Here is a 24,996-nt window from a genome sequence, read left to right as displayed (position 1 = left end):
TCAAATTGGATTTAATCTTGCATCCTCTGAATTGTGAGATTTCTCAGATATATTAACACAGCCACTACACTATCTACCCTACTGAACCCACTGCTTTGTTAAGCCAATGTATTAAGAGACGTGGGCCAAAGGCAGGTATGTGGAGTTAGAATCTTACCAATGGTGGAACAAGCTTGAGGGGATGAATAGCCTTTTCCTGTTCCTATGAACCCAAAATACCAACCAGTTTCTGTTCTCATGGAACTCCCATATAATATGCAGAAAAAACAATACTAGGTCAATTGTCAATTTTGAAATCTGAAATGAATAGATTTAGCCAAAAGGTTTAAAGGGTATGAGGCAAGGTTTCAAAAAAGCTTTGATCACATCAAATACCAGAACAAGCTTGAAGACCTGAATGAATCCCCTCTGTTCTTGCATCATAGTATTTCTAGCTGTTGTTACTCATTTTCTTCACTTTTTTCTTGTTGGTTTTGCTTCATTCACTTTGGTCAGAAGAATAGAAAAACAATTTACCATTTGAGTAGAAAGAGATTGCAATGTGTTATGGTACAAAGGTGGCTTGGTACATTAAATTGTTTAAAAAATTTTAACAAGGTACAGCCAATGACTTGGAAAACAAGTGCAATGTTGGCCTTTATTACCAGCAGCAATGAAATATATAAGTAGGCTTGGTTGCAACTGTTTCTTTATGGTTCCAAAGGTGAGCAGGAAAGTGGAGTTGAGATCAAAATCAGATCAGTCACAATTTATCAACTTCCTATATTCACCCAACTTACAAATTGCCTCTCACAATCATATTTTGCTATATTTTGGAGACTGGACTCTCAAGTAATTGTACCATACAGACCAGAGAGAATCGTCCCAGAAATACAATGAGTACGTTCACCGTACACTTTGTTCATCAGATCTGTAAATTGATTAAATACATGAATCATCTTGAAGATGAATCAGGATAACAATTAGAGACAGTCAACTGAAGTGCAGGTTTAATGTGGAGAAAGTGAGGACTGCAGATGCTGGAGATCAGAGTCGAAGAGTATGGTGCTGGAAAAGCACAGCCAGTCAAACAGCATCCAAGGAGCAGGAGAGTTGACATTTTGAGCATAAGCCCTTCATCATCCCTGATGCTGCCTGACTGGCTGGGCTTTTCCAGTACCACACTCTTCGATGTATAATGTGGACACTGATTCCTCTATCAGTCATATCTTCATGTCGAGATATCTGTGACTTTAAAAGTAAAATGACTACTGGTTGTATTAAAAGCAGATTGAACCTCAACTCTGCTAACCTGTTCTTGAGTGACCTTTCTCTATACCTTTTAAATGAATAAAATATCTGCTCATTTCATTCTGAATATCTCAGTTGCCCATTGCCTATAACGTTTTAGGGGAGAGAATTCCAAAATTCTACTACCCAGTTTGTGGAAATGCACATTCTGAGGTTCACTCCTGAGTAGCCTGAATCTAACTCAAAGCTGGTGTTCAGGACTTCCTGAACAGAGAGAAACATTTATTTCTCTCGCTATCCTGTCTAACCCATTTGCTTTATTAAACATTCTAGTCTGATCACTGTCTAAAAGCAAAGTGATACAACTCAGGGTTCTATGACTTTTGTGATGAATTGCATTAGATTTTAGCTATTTGCCAACTCCGTCACCCTTTGCAGAAGGTAGTGTGGATGATTTTAATGCCGAGATGAGAAGTTAGTAGATTAGAAGTTTATATGACTCTTTCCACAATTTTAGGACACCCCAAATTCCACAAAGCTGTGCTCACAGGAAACCCAGGAACTTTGGGAAAGAACAAATTGGTAAGGATATAGCATACCTGCATTTAATTTCTCTCACCTCCGGAAATTTTTTGTCTGCAGAATGGCCATCATTTCACTTTTGTGGCGATTTCAGTGGGCATTTAAGATGAAAATCCAGTTTTTTAAAAATAAAAGAGTAACTAAGGGCAAACTACTGTTTGTGTGAAAACCAAGCTTCCTTTTCAATGTATTAAAGTTACTTTCTTCAATGTGACAGTAAATTCTACAAGTTCATAACTCTATTTAAAACAATAAAATACCTACCTAAATTCTTTAATTGATCCATTTCTTAAATTTATGGCTCATAGATTTTGGAATTACCAAGGTGTGTGAACAGTTTCTCCTATTGAACACCTTCATTATTTAAAAATATGGAGCCCAAAAACACAACTTGTGACACTTTTAAACTTATTTCACAGTGTCCTCATTACTAAATAGAAATAAACCACTATCTACGTTACATTATGTCAAGATATTGCTAAATCATTGGAAAAAAATGACTACTTACATTTACATTTGAACATGGGGATGGAGGTTTTAGTAGTGAGGAGTGTTAAAACACACAAGTGTCTAACTTTTACACACTGTTAGTTTTCAGCAATTTTGGCACACTTGGTAGTTTTTCTATATGCCGTCGACCTAACATTCTGTTTCAGTTTAAGATCACCATATTGTTCCAGATCTCCACTAACTTCTGTGCGAAAACGTGTCTCTATTGAAAAGCCCGGTTCTATTTTTAAGCTTGTACGCCTTGTTCTGAACTGACACTACAGAGGAAGTAATTTCTCTCCATTTGATCAGTCCTTTCACCATTTTAAACACTCCAGTTCGATCAGCCCTCAATTCGGCAGCAAAAAAAAACACTACTGCGGATGATGGAAATGATCAACAGCTCTGAATACCAGTGGAGAGAGGAGTCCATCTTATGCTCCTTGTTGAATAGGATTCTTTTGTTCTGTTCTCAAAATCTCAGCCGTGGCTCCCATTTGTGCTAAGCCACCAAACACCTGCATTTTTTCATCAAAGAATAATGCCGTCAGAATTTACACCTAAATACCTTTATTTCCTTTGTGTATTACCTACAAACCAACACTGACAGCATTTCAAAAACAGCAACTGTAGCAAACATCACAACCAATTTGTCCACAAATTACAAATAAGCTGAAGCGTCCTTTTGTACCATGTGTTGCTTGATCTCAGTGTCCCAAAGTTCTTTACTTCCACTGAAGGAAACTTTGAATTGTGATCTCTGTTTAATGTAAGAAGTACAGCATCAATTTACACACTGTAAAGCTGTCTCTAGTGTCCAATCTGCTTTAACTATGTTGATTGAGAGATAAAGATGTCCCGAAACGTCGATTTCGCTGCTCGTTGGATGCTGCCTGAACTGCTGTGCTCTTCCAGCACCACTAATCCAGATAAAGATGTGTCGAGTTTTAAGCAATTCTTCCCCACCAACGTGCATACTGACTGATCTCCAATATTCACCTATGTTTAAGCCATCACAAACTTTACAACCTATGCTTTGTCTTACAGTGAGTCGGATTCCCCACCACCCTAGTACTTTCTGATTTATATTAGCTCCTGATCAAGATGTTTTCAAATGTTCATTTTCAACTCCTTCCCTAAACTTGTCTTTTCCAATGGGTATGAAATCCTCTAACCCCACAATCCTGAGAGACGGTTTTACTGCCCCAGTTCTGCCTTGGTGGACATTGTCTGCTGTAAATGTCAAACAATGTACTTTTGCTGAATTTCTCAGGCAAGCCCCATTATGTGAGATTGCATACCCTAGAAAATGGGATTAGAATAGAAAGATGCTTGATGGCGGTTTGGATGCGAAAGGGCCATTTTCCAGGCTTTAAAAAAAACTTTATGACTCCACAATTGCTTCAGTTAACCCGAAGTTTTGGAAATCCCTTCTTATATTCCTTTAACTTCACATTCCTCATTAAAAATGCTGGACAAATTGACCTTTGGGCCCAACATCTCTGTGGTTGAGTGTCAAATTTTATTTTCAACTACACTGCGCTACATAAATGCACCTCAACGATTGACAGAAAGTACCACATTGATCGGTAATTTGTCGATCTGAGGAAGTTTAGCATCTGAGGCCGCGCAAGTCTTGAACTCAGCAGCTCCTTGACTCAGAGACAAACGCGTTTCCAACAGAGAAAAAAAGTGAGGACTGCAGATGCTGGGGATCAGAGTTTAAAAATGTGTTGCTGGAAAAGCGCAGCAGGTCAGGCAGCAGCCAAGGAGCAGGAGAATCGACGTTTCGTTCCTGAGGAAGGGCTTATGCCCGAAACGTCGGTTCTCCTGCTCCTTGGATGCTGCCTGACCTGCTGCGCTTTTCCAGCAACACATTTTTCAGCCGCGTTCCTAACTGAGGCAAGAGGGTCAAGCTGAGAGACTCTCGGAACCTTGTCCCCAGGGACATTGCAAGAGAAGGCAGGGGAAGACTATCACCTTCCCTCAGTACTGAAGGATCAGCCCTAGTGATAAAATCCTGCGTGTGGTCCGTGTGGAGTTTGCACATTCTCCCCGTGTCTGCGTGGTCTTCCTCCGGTTTCCTCCCGTAGCCCAAAGATGTGCAGGTTAGGTGAATTGGCCACTCTAAATTGCCCGTAGTGTTAGGTGAAGGGGTAAATGTAGGGGAATGGGTCTGGGTGGGTTGCTCTTTGGAGGGTCGGTGTGGGTTTGTTGGGCCTGTTTCCACCCTAATCTAATCTAAAACACACACAAAAAAACTTCTAACTGTCTCAAGATGACAATGTATAGAAGCACGCACTTTGCGCACTAATTTGGGAGATGGGTTGATTCACTTGTGAACAGTTAGCTCAGTGGCAAGTTCCATTTGATGGAACAGGGGACAACTTCCTCCCTTCAAGGCAGCCTGCCTGCAAGATCTGGAGCAGGAACCGAGGTTCTTTTACAGTAATCCAGGGAAAGGTCATGCCCCATTAAACACGGAGCCAAGAGGCGCTCAGAAACTGCACTTCTGCAAGTAATGGATACTTTACTTACCGGAGAGGCGAGTGAAACAACAGCTGAGGAAGAACATGCTGGCAAATTGTAACAAGCTCCGTTGTTCGTACATAGTCCCACCCGGGAAGGGGAAAAGCCACTGCCCGGAGCTGCTCACTGGGGCGATCCTGTATTGGCAGCGGAAGCAAGCGGAGCAGTCATTGGATGGAGTCAGAAACCACACGGTTGCTGATGGAGCGAGCGGGAGAGAGAGAGAGAGGTACACATTTAACTTAATAGATATGACCGTGTTTGAATGGGATGTCATTTCTTGTTGAGAATAATCTGTCACACAGCCCGGTTCCTGCTTGACTTCACGCCACTTACCCCCCCCCCCCCCCCCCACCAACAATTTCAGGCTCCAGTACCTACTGTAAATTAGCAATCTCTCCGTTCCTCCTCCCCACAGCTACGGGGTTTGTTACATCCTCAAAGTGGCCCAGTGCGGTGCAGCAAATCTAATGATGTTCCACAGTAGCACAGAAACAGCAACAACTTCCTCCGAATAGCCTGTCAAAACAAGCAGCACTCAGAGTGGCTCACATTTAACCTCCTAGGTATTGTGCGTTTGGTTTATCTTTGTAACGTGTACAGAGATACAGTGAACAGGAGCGTTTTGCGAGCTGTGCAGACATTATCATACCTTATTCTGGATTAGTGGTGCTGGAAGAGCACAGCAGTTCAGGCAGCATCCGAGTCTGCTGTGCTCTTCCAGCACCACTAATCCAGAATCTGGTTTCCAGCATCTTGCAGTCATTGTTTTTACCTCATTACCCTGATGCAATTATGTAAGGTGTGATAATAGGTTTCTGACTCTCACCTGCCATTGTGAAGTAAATCCTCTCCTCAGCTCCTGTACTGGAGGAGAGAGGGGAAGAGTACCAAGTTAAAAATCACACAACACCAGGTTATAGTCCAACAGGTTTAATTGGAAGCACTAGCTTTCGGAGTAGGTGGTTGGGGAAGAGTAAATGGTGACGGATTTGTCGTCACGCGGTCACCTCAGCCCAGAGAGGGCAGCCCCGACAATGCTACACTCTCTGGGGCAACTCTGTCAACCTCTCTCCTTCTGTGTAACACCTCCTGGTCACTGCTCTCTCTCTCCCTCTGCAGGACATGGTGAGCAAGACAGCTCACGTGACCTGGATAGCAGTACCAAACCTTCAAGTTGCTCTGTTGGCGATAAGGTTAAACTCCAGCCCCGGGGAAAACATTTTATATTTCTGACGAGCTTATCTGTGTAACCCGGTGGAATGCATTGAACCGATCGCTAAGCAAAGCAAAACCGAAAAGGTTCGGGACTTTTAACCGAGACTGATCCTCCACAAAGCCCGCCCCGCACGCCTGATCTTTTAATATCAGTGCACACTTCAATTTACCCTCCCCCACTGAACGAGTTTCCAAGATGCGGTGGTTCGACTCAGGAAGGTCGTTGGTATGTAACCTCCCTGTGTTTTATCACCTTTCTCAAAAGCAAAACCCAAAAGATATTTGACCAGCAACCGCCAATAAAACTTACAGCTTAGCGTAGATTTTCACGTAATTCGAAATCATAACGTGGAGAATTGAACAGTTGCAATACAGATTTTTGTTTTGCCGGGGAATAGAGTGAATCCTTCGCCTCAATGGATCACCTTGCAGCAGGCGAGTCAGTCATTTACCTCGTATCACAGAGAGGGGAGAGTAAACCGTGGGACTGCAGCACACTGCCTTCCGACTTCACTGGTTCTCACCATCGATTTGGAAGATGCCGGTGTTGGACTGGGGTGTACAAAGTTACAAATCACACAACACCGGGTTGTAGTCCAACAGGTTTAATTGGAAGCACTAGCTTTCGGAGCGACGCTCCTTCATCAGGTGGTTGTGGAGGACACAATTGTAAAACACAGAATTTATAGCAAATTTATCACCACCCGATGAAGGAGCGGCGCTCCGAAAGCTAGTGCTTCCAATTAAACCTGTTGGACTATAACCTGGTGTTTGTGTGATTTGTACATTTTGCGAGTCAAAAGAAGAATGAACTGTAATCCGATCTGTGGAGGGTCGAGGACCCATCGACACCATTTCCAACAGTTTGAGGGGTGAACACAGATTAAAAACATGTTCATCTCTCTCCCTCCCACCCCGTCCAGCTCATAAGCTGGGCTATTTTTAAAAAACACACACCCTTCAGTGGTGTTGTTGCTCATCTGACGAAGGTGTGTGGTCGGGCTGTGAGAAGCCCTGAGCTCCCGGGAGAAAGGAGGTGGAAAACACAGGTTGGTCGTTTCTTTGAAGTCAAGCGGAAATAGATGGAGCAACACGCAGCGGTACTGTCAAAGGAACCAAAGCTAACAGCGTGCAAAACGGCGAGGGTGCCTTTGTGAGGGTAAAACTGAAACAAAGAACTGGGGAAGCTGGAGATCTGAAACAAAAAAAACCCCACAAAAGTTCTGGAGAAACTCAGCAAGTTTGGCAGCGTCGGTGGGGGAAAGGGAGAGAGAGAGAGAAAAACAAAGATAAAGTTTCGAGTCCAGTCACTGTTAATATGGGAGTCACGCAGAAAGAAATTGAACATTCACAGGACCCTGCAGCATAATGAGTTCAAGTGTAATAGCGAATCACTTATTTCCAATGTCATTCGGTGATATCATGATACAATGTGATTGTTTATTTGATGTTTGATTTAGGAGCGATAGACATGGGAATGGAATCTGAAACTTCGACAAATTATGTTCAATTTCTACCGCAGCGTTAAAGTTGGGAATGAGACAACCACGAAATAATTTAGGAATTGCACAGTGAACGAGATTTGAAACTTGCTGCTACAATGAACTGTTAGTGCATTTGAAGGGGGGGGGGGGGTGGAGAAAGAGGGCATGGCTTGATGCTCACACAAAGCATCGTCTCTTTTACCTTTGCCTCACATGTAATCAGACCAACAGGATCTGCACATGAAATGCCCAGTAAATGCCTCTCAGAAAATTAAATTATGAAGTAATCTGGTCACACTCTGTGTAATGTTGAGCACCATCAACTGAAACTGCTTTCAGTTTCGTAACTTGCATCAAGTCTCATTCATCTAGCTTTACTCCCTGTTAGGCAATAGCTCAATTATTTGAATACCCCGGTGTTGTCTATCACTCCATGTTTCTGTCATCTCCTTCATTCCTTCAAGATGCTAGCTATTCTCAACTCTAGCTTCTTGAGCACTGTTGAGTATAATCACTTCATCATTGGCAGTTATGCCTTTAACCTAACTCCAGAATTCCTCCCCCTGAAATAGCTCTGCTTCTCTTCTCTTTGCACCTCTAATTAGGTTCTATAAATGGCTGGGTGTTAAAGTTTGTTTGAGTACTACTCTTCTGAAATGATTTGGAGATGCCGGTGTTGGACTGGGGTGTACAAAGTTAAAAATCACACAACACCAGGTTAGAGTCCAACAGGTTTAATTGGAATGCTTTGAGCCATTTTGCTTAGCTGAAGCTCCTACTTAAATACAAGGTGCTGTTAATGTCTGCCAAACAAAGCCCCTCAACAATTTCAATCATGAAGTCTTAATTCTTCAGAGTGAATTGTTGAAAGAATTAAAATTTCCAAACTTTACAGTTTCAATTTTGTTCTCACTTTTCCTTTTCTCGTATGATCCAATTAATCTCTTATTTCTAATTCTTTACCCGATTTGATACAAACTCTTTCCGCTTCTTTCACTAAACAAAATTCTTAAATCTTGTGGATTCATGCTTTTATAATACAATCTAGCTCAAAGGCTGCGAGTAGTTTGATCAATCACCTTCTGAACATCCATAATTAGAATTAAGGTTTTTGTTTAATACCTTATATTTGTTTGCATTTTGTTATTTTTGTGCAATTGCTGATCCCACTTAATTGTCCCATTACCTTCACTGCACATACTTCCAAATGTTACAAAAGACTTTTTAACTGAAGAATGTGATTATGTTATTTGATATCATTGTGTCTATAAATAACCACTGGAAAGGGTAGTGTTCTTTTTTAAAAAAGAGAGGTTTATTTTTATAATGGAACTTGGTGACTCATATGTAGAGAAAATACAGATCAAAAATAGATCAAGCAAGATTTGAACCTCTGTATTAACAGAGTGACCGAATGTAACATAAGATGTTTTAGCACAGTTAGTAACACATGGAAATAATTTTATCTTTTGGGTGATGGCATAAAACGCACAGAGGAAATTAAGCTCCTATCATACACCAACACAAGTTTCTTTTTCATTGAAGTCAAAACAAGAAAAAAAATTGAGTATCATAGCCATTCAACTCAATATTGCCCAACTTACATTATTTTTCCAATGTTATGATCACCCCCAAACACTTTAAAAGGTTTTCTTCAATGGCTAGTTCTGATGAATTCCTGGCTTTTCAAAGTTTGAAGTCAGGATTTCGGATCATTCAAAAAAGCTGACATTTATAGACCATTCATAAGACACTCCCAAGAGCATTAGGACTGGAGTCACGTTTAGGTCTGAGCATGTGAGAACAGCATGTTGCATTCTTAAAAGATTAACTTAGAGGAGTTTTATTTCCTATTTCATAGGTTAGTTTATTACTTGGTTACTCTGGGTGTTTTTTTTAAATTCATATGATGCAGGTGTCATGAGTTAGGCTAGTATTTATTACCCCTGTCTAATTACTCAAAGGTAATTAAATCAACCACATTGCAGTGGGACAGGAATCAGATATAGGGCAGAACTCTCCTACCCTAATGGATATTAATGAACCAAATGGGTTATCCCCAGCAATTGGTGATGATTTCATTGGTCATCATAAGACTCTTAATTCCAGGTGGTTATCTAATTCAAATTCCACCACCTGCCATAGGAGGATACAAACCTCAGTCTCCGAACATTATTTGAATCTTTGGATTAATAGGCCAAGTGATAAAGCCACTTGGCCACTACTTCCCTTCTTACAGCAGGCTCCATTTTTTTTTAAAGAATGTTATACAATTAGACACATCAATTACTAGGAAAAGTTTATCTTACTCATTCTTTGAATCCTTATCTGCCCTCAATTGTTATCTGAAACAGCCAAACCAACCCATGTCAGCATGATGAAGGGCTTTTGCCCGAAACGTCGATTTCGAAGCTATTTGGATGCTGCCTGAACTGCTGTGCTCTTCCAGCACCACTAATCAAGAATCTGGTTTCCAGTATCTGTAGTCATTGTTTTTACTTCCATGTCAGCATGAGCCTCGTGTCACATAGGCCATATTGAGGAAAGATAATTAATGTGCTGGTTGTTTTTTTAAAATTTGTTTATGAGCTGTGGGTACTTGTTGTTCATGAGCATATCCCTTCTGTATGCGTGGCTAACCCTGCATTTTATTACCACAGCAAATCTACTCAAAGCAGATCCAAGCACAAACAGGTGCCAGGTGTGGTCACCTCTTACACCAGTGGCCAAGACAACTATCATTGACTGTCTTGCTTGCTCAGTCTGACTCCAGAACCACAGAAATGTGGTTGATTCTTAACTAGCCTCGGTAACGGCCAGGCATGTCATTATGTTCCAGAACATTGCTTTTATACTTGGTAAAAAGGAAGGGTATCTTCTCAGATATCTAAGCTATGTCTAAACTAAGTTGTGGTTACGAGAGAGGCCTAACTATAAGACAACCAGACGAACACTGACTTACAGCCTGTGCATGTATTTCGGTGGCCTCATATTAACCCCTTCAGGCCTTATGCAGCAGTCACTATTACAGACGTTAACTTTATCACTCCAGACTGATTTACTGAATTTAAACTCCACCAGCTATTGTGGTGAGATGTGAACCTGTGTCCCCAGAGCATTAAGCTGGTTTTTGAGATCATTCGTCCAATGCCGCTACTGTCTCCCAGGGGCAATCCCACTGACTTAATGTTTCATTGCCTGCTCCATTTTTTAAAATTATGAGTGTTATATAGGACAGATTCAAACTAAAGCCAGCTCCTCTGGGTTACAGAAGTAAAATAAAATTGCGTTTATGCAACCTTTTTAGTTACGCACATCTCAATGAACTTTATAGCTCATTTAAGTAATTTTTGAAGCAATTAAAACATAATAAACACAACTGCCAATTTGTGCACCAGTGTTCAACTGACAGCAGCATCATCATTAATGCTGACCAGAGAATCCCCTGACCTGAGGAGGGAGATTGAGCATCTGATATAAAAGAGGTCACCCCTGCATTGACGTATCTGCGTAGAATTTGTTTCATTTGATACACTATTGTCATGTGCATCTTGTTACAAAATACAGTGAAAAGTATTGCATGGTGTCGCCACTCTCCGGCACCGTCTTAAAACACAGAGAATGAACCAAAGCAGAGAATGTGAAGCCAGAAAAGTGAAGAAAGTGTCCAGCTTTGCAGTCCTGCTTGTTAAGTGCTCTGTCATAAGCCATGGACCTGGAGGCCAGGCATGAGACCCCTTCACTGTGCTGCTGCCACTGGAATAAAAGGCATCGCTCTTCAGCACCATTTCACTTCCACTGATACTCTCGCCAAGCGTGACAACTCCCACATGTCTTACAGTGCCATCACCTCACTGAGCACTGTCAACAATTTCAGTGTAGGACATTAGAGCCATTCTTGACGTGAACCATCTAAATGCTGCAGCCTTTACTTGGAGCAGTTATATTTAATGCAGCAATAACCACAGTAAGAGCCGCAGGCTGCTTCCTGTGTACGGCCGCTTTATGCAGCCCACTCTCTAAGTGTGAAAACCCCAGTCACCTCATTTGTCTGTACCTGTCATAGATCCTCGCTAAAACCCTCAGCAGGGGTATTGAACCCAATAGGAATGAACCCCAACATTTCACCATTGCTAATTTTAGAGCGAGACCAAATACCTGTTGCCACTCTCATAAATCCCACTGCAACATTTGGAATTAGATCTCAGAGCTCTGCTGGTTAGTATTTATCGGTCAAACAATTATGGTGAAAGGAGCTTAATTGGTGATATATCTCATTGATTTCCACTGAAGCTTGCTGTATAGTAAATCTGTTTCATACATTATAACACCAACTACCCTTCTGAAGCACCTAACAAACTGCAAAATTCACTGCGACGTCCTGATTTCCTGAGAGAAGCTTTTGCTTTCTTTTCTGAGTTTCATGACAGCGTATGCCAAGTAAGTTTTATTTAGCAGAATGCTACTGTGTCAATGGGCATTTGTCCTCTATCCCCATTTTACTTATTCTGAAAATCATGCTTGAAATTGCAGACATTAACATTATTTCCAAAGGTTGTGAAATTGCAAACACCAGCTAACAGAAGGTTCGGTCAGAATTGTAAGCAGATTGCTTCAGCAAGTAATGCTGCACCTCAGGGATGGCTGGGGGTTTGAACTCAGACCTCCCACCTCAGTGAAGCAAGCATTGCCACTGAACTATATGAGTCTCTTGGTCAGAATTCTGGGAAAGCTTCGCAAATGTGGGGTGGATCATAAACAGGACTAACATCTGCCACTTACTGACTGCAGATCCACCTCTACAGTTACTGTAAATGCAGTGGCTCACTTGTCAATGGGCTTACTGTAGCTCCAAAATGTCTACAGAGTGAACATGCAGCCTCCTTCACCCCCTTTGATCTTGCCTTAGTGTTCAGGTTGAAAGGCTGGCTCAAAAAGGGGCAATGGTCCGGACTGTGCCCACTGGAGGCCTCTTTCTTCCCTGATTTATTTCCCAGGCCCTCATTTCCCCTAAGCTCAACTCCACGCTTCCTTCTCCCAAGCTTGACAATCTGGTTCCCAGTGAGACTTCTGACTTGGTCTCATTCCCAGCTCCCTGGCTGCTCTTCAGCACTGCAGGAACCACTACAGCCAGGGCCAAGACAGCTATGGATTGGCTGGGAGCTCTGTGAGCTGGAAATTCATCACTGATGGCGATCAGGTGCCACCTTTGGCCAATTAATGGCCCGACCTCCATCAATGTCTGCAGGGTGAGCCGATCAAGCTTTAACACTGAGGGTTGGAGCAGCAGAGCCTCTCTACCTTACTACTACACCCCCCTCCCAACCATGCAATATCCGTCCAGTATTTCCCAGAGACTTTAAAGATGCGTTTTACACCAAAACCAGAACCCAGAACTAGCAACCAAGACAAAACCTCAAACCATAGTTCGAGACATGACATACCAAATGTGTCTCAGTCAGAACCACTAATAAATATCAGAGCCAGATCCTCGAAACACAGGGCCATCTAGACCTTTAATTGATGTAAGAGACAGAATGTCTAATCTGGATTCCATCCAGAACCTCTAACCTGGGTCCCAGTCCAAACATCTGACCAGTGTCCCATCCAGCACCTCTAACCAGGACCCCAGCAGAACCTCTAACCTCTAAGAGTCATAGAGACATAGAGATGTACAGCACAGAAACAGACCCTTCGGTCCAACTCGTCCATGCTGACCAGATATCCCAACCTAATCTCGTCCCATTTGCCAGCACTTGGCCCATATCTCTCTAAACATTTCATAATCATATACCCATCCAGATGCCTTTTAAATGCTGCAATTGTACCAGCCTCCACCACTTGCTCTGGAAGCTCATTCCATACACATACCACCCTCTGTGTGAAAACGATGCCCTTTAGGTCCCTCTTATATCTTTCCCCTCTCACCGTCTCTAATGTTGTAATATTTAGAATGACAAAAAAGTCTGAAATTTTTATAGCACAATGGAAGGAAAGGTGTATAAAGCTTGCTAATGGAATGCAAGTCGGTTGACCCTTTTTCTTATACTTATTGAAATCAATAATCAGTCTCATATGCAGCATTAAACATCTACAACATTCTTTACAGTATAGTTAGGCAACTAACCTTCTCAAATATTACAACAGGATCTTGATCAGATGGGCCAATGGGCTGAGAAATGGCAGATGGAGTTTAATTTAGATAAATGTGAGGTGCTGCATTTTTGGGAAAATAAATCTTAGCAGGACTTATACACTTACTGTTAAGGTCCTAGGGAATTTGCTGAACATAGAAATGCAGGTTCATAGCTCCTTGAAAGTGGAGTCACAGGTAGATAGGATAGTGAAGAAGGCATTTGGTATGCTTTCCTTATTGGTCAGTGTATTGTGTACAGGAGTTGGGAGGTCAAGTTGCGGCTGTACAGGACATTGGTTAGGCCACTCTTGGAATATTGCATACAATTCTGGTCTCATTCCTATTGGAAGGATGGTGTGAAACTTGAAAGGGTCCAGAAAAGATTTATGAGAATGTTGCCAGGGTTGGAGCTATAGGGAGAGGTTGAATAGGCTAGGGCTGTTTTCCCTGGAGCATCGGAGGTTGAGGGGTGACCTTATAGAGGTTTATAGAATCAGAGCAAAGTCTTTTCCCTGGGGTGAGGGAGTCCAGAACTAAAGAGCATAGGTTTAGGGTGAGAGGGGAAAGATATAAGAGAGACCTAAGGGGCAACTTTTTCACACAGAGGGTGGTATTTGTATGGAATGAGCTGCCAGAGGAAGTGGTGGAGGCTGGTATAATTACAACATTTAAGAGGCATCTAGATGGGTATATGAATAGGAAGGGTTTGGAGGGATATGGGCCGGGTGCTGGCAGGTCAGACTAGATTGGGTTGGGTTATCAGGTCGGCATGGACGGGTTGGACCGAAGGGTCTGTTTCCATGCTGTACATCACTATGACTCTAAATATAAGTAAAATGCTGCAGATGCTCGAGATCTGACATTAAAACAGAAATGTATGAATTGTGTTTTAAATCTTGTTTTTAATGGAAGCAAATGAGACCTCACTAGGAATAATCATAATAATCATACACCCACTGATCGTGTAATACCACTCAACTGCCATCAAATTAGATTTGAATGAAATAATTAACATTAAAAATTATGGCTTCAAGCAAACAAGACTGTGACATAATTTTCACGAGATTAGCATTTTTTGGGTAAGATATGCAGGTGTAAACTCAAAAGCCTCAGCTAGGTTTTCCATTTCTGTATACCTTCTCACGCTTGACACTGGAAGCCAATGCTTTCGAGGTGCACTTAACTGTAAGTATGAGATAATATGGACTGTGATGTTCAAGGGTTAGCGTTAAATGTGTGCTCACAGTATATATGTGTCTGAATTTCAACCTCTTCCCAACAGTGTAGCTTTATCACTTTGGAAGAACAGAGTCGAAACGTGTGGTGCTGGAAAAGGATAGTCGGTCAGGCAGCATCCGACGAGCAGGAGAGTCAACGTTTCAAGCATAAGCTCTTCAACTGTGCCTGGAGGATCATCAATTCAGTGAACGATGAGCTTTGGGCTGCCTGAACCTTGTTGGTTTTCCAGAGCAAGGAGTTGACCCCAACTGAGGGCTGCAGACTGGCATATTCCACGGCCTCGGACTATGCACTGAGGGGTGCACTGAAGCTTGGGGCAGCTGCTGCCAAGGGGCAGTGAGGAAAGACCACTGTCTGAGGGCTTCCTGCTGAAGGTAAATGGGAGTCTGTTCAGTTATTGGACCTTCCTAGTGCCTCAAATGTATGTAAGTACTAGTACTGCATGTGTAAGAGAGACCTTTGGTATTTTTGGATAGAGTCAAAGTCCAATGTATTTGTTTATTTACTTGATATGCAACTGTACAGAACTGAACTGTTTTGTGACAGTATATATACAAGGTTTTTTTATGAATACAGCATATCTTTAAAATAAAAAAAGGTTTTAGCACTTTGGAGCTGCAACATGCATCTGTATAAAGTTATTGAGCTTAAAGCTCCATACTGAGGTATAGCATTGACATCCTTGTGAACCCTCCATATTTGTACTTGATAGGGTATGTGCTTCATTGTAAGGAATCTGGGGTACTGATGTGCTGTTCTATTTCTGACATTCCTCACAGATTATCGGCTCTCATATCTGACATGGAACCCATGCTTGGAGGGCTCCTTAAGAATTTGGTGAGCGTGCCATGACAGTATTGAAGAAGACATCAATTACCATGGTGCCTCCAAGCCCATAAACAGCAACCTCCAGAGTTGCCACACAGCCTCTCAAGGGAGCAGAAGTGATTGGGACTTGACTAAAGACTCTTGGTACATGAGTTTTCAGATGCACTAGAGAGTGGGGTAGAAGAAAAAAAGCAGGCAGTTCCTAAATTGGTTGAATAATCAATTATAGCAACAAGGAGGCATCTATATTGAAAAGATCATTAAATGAGGCAAGGTGGAAGGAACTAAAAACAGCAAGAGGTTATTTACACAGTGGGGTGTCTACCATAGTTGCTTAAACAGTCAGGGAGCGATATAATAATTAGATATGTGATCAAAGTTTGAAGAAGTGTAAGATTAGGGCATTTTAGATACCCAAATATTACTTGGGATAGTTTCCGTGTAGAAGGTAGGGAGGGAACAATAAACTTCCTCCTGGAGAATGCTTTTTAGCCAGTATGAAGAAGGATCAATAAGGGAGAGGACAACTCTGGACCATAACATCAATCAGTTTGTGGAGCCAGAAAATATAGGCATAATCCTCGATGAATATGTGCTTCAATCCTTATAATGGAAAAGGACAATGTAGAGATAGACATCAAGGTGGAGGACTGTGAATTATTGGAACAAATTAACAGAGAGAGAAAGCAAGTGTGGGTGAGTTCAGCAGAGTCACATCTGGATAAATCCGTGAGCCTGGCTTTTGCTGGAAACCTCGATTTTCCTGCTCCTCGGATGCTGCCTGAACCGCTGTGCTTTTCCAGCACCACTCTAATCTAAACTCTGGTTTCCAGCATCTGCAGTCATTGTTTTTACCCTGAGATTTAACCCAGACTGTTGAGAAAGGGAAGGGAAGGCATATCAGACTTCCTGGCAATAATTTTCAAATCCTCTCTGTCACAGATGAGATGCCAGAGAACTGGAGGGCTGTTCTGTTATTACTAAAGGGAGGAAGGGATAGAGCTGGAAATTACAGACCACTCATTCTAACCTCAGTGGTGAGAACGTTATTAGAAAGAACTCTAAGAGACAGAATATGGAGAAAGTGAGGACTGCAGATGCTGGAGATCAGAGTCGAGAGTGTGGTGCTGGAAAAGCACAGCAGGTCAGGCAGCGTCTGAGGAGCAGGAGAATCAATGTTTCGGGTGTAAGCCCTTCATCAGGAATTGCCCAAAATGTCGGTTCCCCAGCTCCTTGGATACTGTCTGACCTGCTGCACTTTTCCAGCACCGCAGTTTAGACTAAGAGACAGAATATGACTGCATTTAGAGAGAGATGGGATAATCAGTGTGATCTGTTAAAGAGAAACCTTGCTTGATAAATTTGATCAAATGTTTATTGTGCGGAGAAAACTAGGAATGTTGCTGGGGGTAATTCATTTATCATGATTTCGGGAGACCTTAGCAAAGCTTTTGACAAGGTCCAGCATAGCAGAATAGTCAAGAAAGTAAGAGTCCATGGGATCTAAAGTGGTACATTGACAGACAGGGAGAAGAGGGCAATGCTAGAGGGATGTTTCTGTGACTTGAAGTCTGTTTCTGGTGGGCTTCCACAGGGCATAGCTCTGGGGTTAATCCTGTTTGTGCATTGCTGACTTGGGCTGTATTATGGGAGGTATAATCAAGACGTTTGTGGGTGACATGTAAATAAATGGTGAGGGGGAGAGCTGGAAACTGCAGGCGGATATTATCAGACTTGGTCAGCTTGGAAGAGCTGTTACAAAGGAGAGTGTGAGGACTGCAGATGCTGGACAGTCAGAGTCAAAAAGAGTGGCGCTAGAAAAGCACAGCCGGTCAGGCAGCATCTGAGGATCTGTGGCAAATGCAATTCAACCTGGGGAAGGCGAGCAACCAAAGGGATTGCACTATAACTGGTAAGGAACTGTAAAGCACCGAAGATCAAAGAGATTGTGGTGTGCATGTTCACAGGCTGCTGAAGATGGCAGGGCAGGTAGAAAATGGTGGATTTTCTGGGATTCTTGCTGTCATTCGTCAAGGAGCAGAAAAACTGTATAAACTGTCCAAAACACTGGCTGCACCACAGCTGGAGTTCTGGGTACAGTGCTCATCACCGCATCATAGAAAGGATGTGATTGCACTGCGGGGTGATTGACCAGGATCCTACCTGGGCTGGAGGATCTGAGATATGAGGAGTTATTGAGAGGGATCTTAGCTGAGGTGTGCAAGGTTATGAGGGGCATGGATAGAATGGATAGGCAGCCACTTTATTCATTATTTAAGGGGTCATTACCCAGACTTGTTGAACCCCATGTTTGGATCAATGGAACAATGTAGATGTTGGGAGGATGTTTCCATCGGTAGGAGGGACTAGAGGCATCATCTTAGAGTGAAGGGAAGACCTTTTAGAACAGAGATAAGGAGAAACTTCATCAGCCAGAGAGTGATGAATCTGTGGGATTCATTGCCACAGAAGGCTGCAGAGGCCAGGTCATTGAGTATATGAAAGATTGAGTTAGACATGTTTTTGAGTATCAGCAGGATTCTAGGGAGAAAGTAGGAGAATGAGGTTGAGAAACTTATCGCCATGATTAAATGGCAGAGCAAAGTTGATGGGCCGAATAGTCTAATTTCTGCTCATATGTCTATGGTCTTATGCTCTGTCCTCATACCTAACAGACACTGTGGGTCTCACTGGCAGTCACCAGCCTGTCCATGGATGCAGCCAGACACAAGCCAGTGACAGCATGGCATTGATAATATCTACCATGGGTGGACTCTTCTATCCTTCTATCCAGTTGGCCAGTTGCCTCTGACAAACCTGTCTGCTAGTCCTGTGCCAGTCTGTACATCTTCACAAACTCATTAATGAGGATCATCATCTACCTGGAACTGAGCGGGTGCCTGTTCGAGAAAAACCTCTGAGTGCCAATGACCTGTGGCATCTCTCCCTCACCCAGCTGTAGAGAGGCATCAGTGATGTCCTCATCAGATTGTGTTCCTGGATCCAATTGAGAAATTGAGGCAAATGTCTCTGAGCTGGAGGAAGGTGAGGGGTGAAAGCCTTGCTAGTCCATCATCTGAGGGTTAAGTGTCCTCCTCCTCAGGGATGGAGGTTGAGCTAAGGGTAGGAGGTACTGGCTGCTTTGCCATTTTTGTTCATTGATTCCCATTGACGTCTGCCTAAGAGGTGAGAAGTAATTAGCTGTAAGGAAACTCATTCTGGATTAGCACTTGTGGTAATGAGAGAGGAGATCAGCATCATGGAGCTCACTCAGTCAATTCTTCATGATGTCCTGATGTCCCTACCTAAGTGGTCTCCCTCTTGGTCAGCCAACTCAGGATTTTCACCACATTTGGGATGAGGACTTATTGTCCATCACCCAGCTACTGGTCTTGGTGCACTTGGTCCAGTTACACCGTATCTTTTCTTGCAATGACCCAAAGTGGAGGACTGAGTATGATGGAAGTGGTTGAGAGCTATTGGTGTTAATGGCGAGCTAGAGTTGGCGAGCTGTCCCCAGTGAGTGAGTAGGAAGTGCAGTTTACAAGAAGCATTGGCATCTTGGAGGGTGAGGTTGGTGAGAGCTATTGAGTGGACATGCTGCAAGCAACAGTGACAGTTACATAGAGTCATGGAGCCAAACATCATGGAAACAGACCCTTCGGTCCAACCAATCCATGCTGATCATAATCGCAAACTAATCCCACCTGCCTGCATTTGGGCCATAAGCCTCCAAACCTCTCCTAATGATGTACTTAGCTAATTGTCTTTTAAAGATCGTTACTGTGCCCGCAATCACCACTTCCTCAGGAAGTTCACTCAACATGCAAACCACCCTATGCTTAAAAAATTTGCCCCTCTTGTGTTTTGTTTTAAATCTCTCTCCTCTCACCTTAAAAGAATGCCTTCTCATCTTTAGACTCCCCATTCAAGGGAATAAGCACCTACTATTAACTCTATGTCTGCCCCTCATGAGTTTATAAACCTCAATAAGGTCACCTCTCAACCTCCTATGCTCAGTGTAAAAGGTCCCAGCCTATCCAGCCTTTCTTTATAAGTCTAACCTTCCATCCTGGTAAATTTCTTCTGAATCATTTCTCGCTTAATAATATCCTACCTAAAACTGGGAAACCAGAACTGGACACAATACTACAGAAGAGGTCTCACCAATATCCTGTACAACCTTAATATGACTTCCCAACTCCTTTACTCAAAGGACTGAGCAATGAAGAAATGCCTTTTTAACCACCCTGTCTACGTGCCATGCAAACTTTAAAGAATTATGGACTTGCGTCCCTAGAAACCTCTGTCCCAATGCCCAACCATTAATTGTATAAGTCCTGCCCCTGTTCATTGTTCCAAAATGCCATACCTCACATTTATCCAGATTGAACTCCATCTGCCAGTTTTTGAGCGCATTGATTCATTTGATCAAGAGCCCTTTGTAATATGACAAAACCTTCCTCACTCTCTACTATGACACAAATTTTGGTGACGTCCGCACACTTACTAACCATGACTTCCATATTCTCATCCTGATCATTTATTTAAATGACAAACAGAAGAGGGCCCAGATCCAATCCCTGTGGAACACTGCTGGTGATAGGCTTCCAGTCCAAAAAGCAAGCGTCCACTATTACTCTCTGTCTACTGCCATTAAGCCAATTATGTATCCAATTGGCAAACTCACCTCGAATCCCGTGTGACCTAACGTTAGTAATTAGTCTACTTTGCAGAACCTTGTCGAAGGCTTTACTAAAGAATGAGTCTACTGCTCTGCCCTCATTAATCGTTTTGGTAACTTGCTCAAAAACTCAAGCTTGTAAGATATGATTTTCCTCACACAAAACCATGCTCACTACCCTGAATCAAGTTTTGCCTCTCTAACTGTCAACTAATCACATTTTTTAGAATCACCTCCAACAATTTACCCACAACTGAAGTCAGACTCACAGGCCTATGGTTTCCCAGTTTCTCTTGACAATCCTTCTTAACCAAAGGGACAACATTAGCCACCCACTCTTCATCAGGCACTTTACCAGTAGTTGTAGATGGGAGAGTTGTACGCAGCAATATGGTTAAAGTGAGAAGCAGTGGCACTGTTAGAATCAGGTAGTACATTCATAACTTGCCGTTGCGGAGCACAGAAGCTCATCAATCTTCTTTTGGCATTGCTAGATGTGCCTTAAACCCATGAAACTGCCCTTACTTAGGCTTGTGTCTCTGTGCAGGCTGACTGCCTTTGGCAGGCCTTTGGCAGTCTGGAGGGAAGAAACACTGTCCTTCTTTTGAGTAGCCCACAAACCAGCACCTCCATGTCCCTGCTGGTAAAGCGAGGAGCTAACATTCTGGACCATTTCCTTTGGGGTAATAGTGCAGGACCAGAGAGTAGGTGACAATGACTGGCTTACAGAGCTTGAAGTGCTTTGGAGCTGGGCTTTTTGTGGCCAATGATGATTCTATCGTAGAGACCAGATGCACAATAAATCAAATGAAGAGAGGGTGATTGCGTGAGAAAAGGCAACCTGATGCAAAGGCTGAAAAGAAACACGGCCAAAGGTGGGGAAATTCAACCCTTTCTATTGTTTTTGGAAGCTGTTGTGGGTTCACGCCACTTCCTGTGTCTACACAGGAAGTCAATCAAATGTTTCTGTCAGTGGACTGTTTCAAGTTTCTCCGAGCCTTTTGACCTCTGTGCAGTACCATACCCATTTTCAAATGTACCCACCATATTGTCAAGGGCCCCAACTGTTTCACTTCACTACATAGAACATACAGCTCAGAAACAGGCCATTTTTCCAATTAGACTTTACACAAACTTCCTCCCATTTAAGTTACCTCAGCTCAGCATTTTGATTAGTCTTCAGCTGCATGTTTCCTCATGTTTTATCTCGTTTCCTTTTGAAACTTTATTTATCTCAACGGCTTCTTATTGTGCAAAGCGATATTGATAAGTTTGGCGACTGGAGTGCACAGTTGGAAAATGTGTGATTGTCCACTTGGCAGCAAGAATAAAATAAATTGAAATATTATTCAAATGACAAGATTCTGGCAGGCAATGAGTACTGGAGTGCAACAGGTTCATATGCAGGCACAACAAGGAATTAGTTGTGGCTGTACAGGACATTGGTTAGGCCACTTTTGGAATACTACATTCAATTCTGGTCTCCCTCCCATAGGAAAGACATTGTGAAACTTGAAAAAGTTCAGGAAAGAATTGGAAGGTTGGAGGGCTTGAGCTGTAGGGAGTGACTGAATAGTCTGGGGCTGTTTTCCCTAGAGCATTGGAGGCTATTGGGGGTTCCTTATAGAAATTTATAAAATCACAAGGGGCATGGATAAGGTGAATAACCAAGGTCTTCTTCTCAGGGTAGAGGAGTCCAAAACTAGAGGGCATAAGTTTAAGGTGAAAGAGGAAAAAATTCAAAGGGACTTAACTGGCAACCTTTGCTCACAGATGGTGGTGCATGTACGAAATGAGCTGGCAGAGGAAGCGGTGGAGGCTGGTACAATTACAACATTTAAAAAGCACCGGGTTGGTTACATGAATAGGAAGGTTTAGAGGGATATGGGCCAAATCTTGGCAAATGGGACTAAATTCATTTCGGAGATCTGAACGAGTTGGACTGAAGTTTAAGCTGAATAATAGGCAGGACAAACAGTTATTCAGGAGATCAGATTTTCTTCTGTCATTACCTGTGAGTTTATGTGGTTCATTCATATTAATAACCCTAATTCTACTTTAATTTTCTTTGTATTATGGATGTGCTGAAAGAGTACACCTGCTTATGTTCCTTCCTAACTTGATTTTTTAAATCTCTCTTTGATATCCGAATGGTTTATGGAATTCCTCCTAAACTTTTGAAATCTCTTTTTGCCCTCTCCTTTATTATGTATAAACCTTTTATGTGTCCCTTACTTTAGATTTTATCCTCCCTTTAGTTATTCATTCATCTACCATGTTGCATTACTTGCTTGCTTTGTGCTTACATTTCTCTTAAAGTGTGTTAATTACCCTGTTGAAGATATCCCACTGTGTTTTGATCTCTTTTCTTTTCAGGATTTTTTCAGTTTTACATTCATCTTGATTTCCTCATAAGCTGCTCATTTCCCATCAGGACAATTTGCAAGAATACCAAATTAAAGAGAAGACTAAATTTAACTGTCGGATGGTCAAGTGCTGTTTGGTTGGCTAGTAGACTCTGATTTGTAGAAATGTTGCCATGGCGAGTGGATGTCTGACAATTTAGTATTGTTAATCAGGATTGCAGTGTGGTGCACTTATGTGTACTGGAATGCCGCATATAATCATATAAAAGACCCAGTTCTTTGCAGACAGAAAGGGCACATGCATTCACAATGCCTGTTTCAACTCAACAAAATAGGTGACAGCCATAAGCTGGTTTCCACCTCAGGGCAGTGGCCAATCCAAGTCAGGCTCCCTGTTCAAATAAAAGCTTGGCACTGAAATGCCAGTTACCATGAACTTAGATCAGAGTGGTGCTGGAAAAGCACAGCAGGTCAGGCAGCGTCTGAGGAGTTGAAAAATCCTGATGAAGGGCTTTTGCCTGAAACATCGATTTTCCTGCTCCTCAGATGCCTGACCTGCTGTGCTTTTCCAGCACCACTCTGATCTAAAGTCTGGTTTCCAGCATGTCCAGCCCTCCCTTTTGCCTAGTTACCATGAACTGGTGCATTCGCCAGGGCATTGCCTTTAGCAGAGTGTTCTTGGCAGCCTATTTGCACCAGTCACTCAAAGTATAAATGTTGACTTAATCCTTAAATTGGATCTCTTTGAATTGTTCTCATTTGTGTAAGTTAAAACGGTTTGGAATAATGTGTCCCATTTCAGCAATCCTCAGGTTCTATATTACCAAACACCTGCAGCATCTGTATAAATTCTGCATCCATTTCGATATTGTTTGCATCTTTTTAAAATTATCAATATGTTATCTTTGTCTTGGTCAGCTTCTCACACCCTAGTCCCTTCCTAAATGTGTCATGCTGTTAGTTGCCAATCAGTCTTCTGCAAATTGCCTGCCTCAGCTTTTGCCTTGAGCTCATTCCTTTTATTATGAATAGGAATCATATTGTAACATCTGTGGTTTAAATTGCTTTTGCTTATTATTAATCTTTCTGTGTTGTCACAGTTATTTCAGCTATCTGCTGTACTTTCCCAGAGAGCTGTGTAGAGATATGAAGGTGGTCAACATGTCAGAATATTCATCAATTTGTAACGTTTTCCACTGTGTTCCTAGAGACAAGAGCAATGATACAAAAACTCCAATCTACGTGCCATTCTTCCAGATGTTTGTTACAAATTCCTTCACAAATGTGCAATCTTGGTGGTAAGGATCTAAAGTTGTTCCTGTTTTCTTGTCAACTGCTAAACTTCACATTGCACACAATTACTAATAAAACCAGTTGATGCTATGTTTTTACAAATCTAGCATTGTTCCTGCTAAAATTTTGCTCCAGCTTTTTGCACCTGACACATTTGTTGGTGTCAAAGTAAACGTCTCACATTTCAACACTTGTCATCTCATGTCTTCCTTTTAAAGTTATTTTATTAATGCAAAGCACCGTACTGATATCTAAATGTACTTGAAGGGAAAATGGAAGTTCCTCTCGACAAAATGATTTGAAATAAAAGAGGATTTCGAATGAGATGTAAGTGGGAAAAGTATCCCATGCAAATGTGGAGGATTCCAGATGTGAATTAAGGCAGAGCCTCCACATCATGGCTATTCTGATTCAGGAAGAATTGCTTTGTTTCATCTCTTACTGATTGTAAGTCATTACTTATGCTTGCAGAGGAAGGTTTTCTCATTGATTCAAGGGAAATGAGAGATGAGGATTGTGGAATTCGACCTTAACTGATGGAAACTAAAACAAATCTATACAACCCGTTTGACCAACATTCACTGTGAAACTATTACTTGAGGTTAAATTCTTTGCTGCTGTGCAACACGTTCACAGTCATGGCTTCACACTATTGCCTTTAGATAATGTGATAAACTGCCTTCCTTTTCATCCTTTCATACTTGAGACATCAAGATCTTTATCTATGGCTGAACATTATATATGACCATCAAAGGTACAAGTGGGGCAACCTTTGAATAAATGCTTTGGTTTTTTGTGTCACCTCTGTGCTTTCATGTACTGGTTGAATATGTGAGCACTTGTTGATTTTCTGTCTTTGTTTTAGTTTGTTGAGGAGGGGAGGAGCTCAGCAACATTTAAATTAATGCAAAAGAAATG

At 42.1% G+C, this 24,996-nt stretch overlaps 1 protein-coding gene and 1 long non-coding RNA gene across 5 annotated transcripts in view; one reads left to right on the top strand and one right to left on the bottom strand.

The window, feature by feature from the left end:
- Positions 1-5,747, bottom strand: part of LOC140455135 (uncharacterized) — a 26,382-nt gene extending 20,635 nt beyond the window's left edge. For 2 of the 3 annotated variants that reach the window (XM_072549802.1, XM_072549804.1), the window contains exon 1: positions 4,840-4,944. In XM_072549802.1, the coding sequence (XP_072405903.1) occupies positions 4,840-4,912 (73 nt within the window). In that variant the 5' untranslated portion in view covers positions 4,913-4,944. Of the gene's footprint in view, positions 1-4,839; positions 4,945-5,659 lie in introns of those variants that run through there. The other variant, XM_072549803.1, reaches the window with a different exon arrangement.
- On the top strand, positions 4,940-24,996 carry LOC140455138 (uncharacterized). Of its 2 annotated transcripts, XR_011952784.1 has the most exons (4): positions 4,940-5,059; positions 14,951-15,281; positions 15,687-15,879; positions 23,994-24,996. It is a non-coding gene; the product is annotated as an uncharacterized lncRNA (long non-coding RNA). The 2 variants fall into 2 exon arrangements; XR_011952783.1 differs by lacking the exon at positions 23,994-24,996 and having other exon boundaries at positions 15,687-23,269.

This window comes from Chiloscyllium punctatum, chromosome 30 (assembly GCF_047496795.1).
Source record: "Chiloscyllium punctatum isolate Juve2018m chromosome 30, sChiPun1.3, whole genome shotgun sequence".
Classification (NCBI taxonomy): Eukaryota; Metazoa; Chordata; class Chondrichthyes; order Orectolobiformes; family Hemiscylliidae; genus Chiloscyllium; species Chiloscyllium punctatum.
The sequence above is the reverse complement of the archived record's forward strand: the minus strand, read 5'-3'. Positions and strand labels throughout refer to the sequence as shown.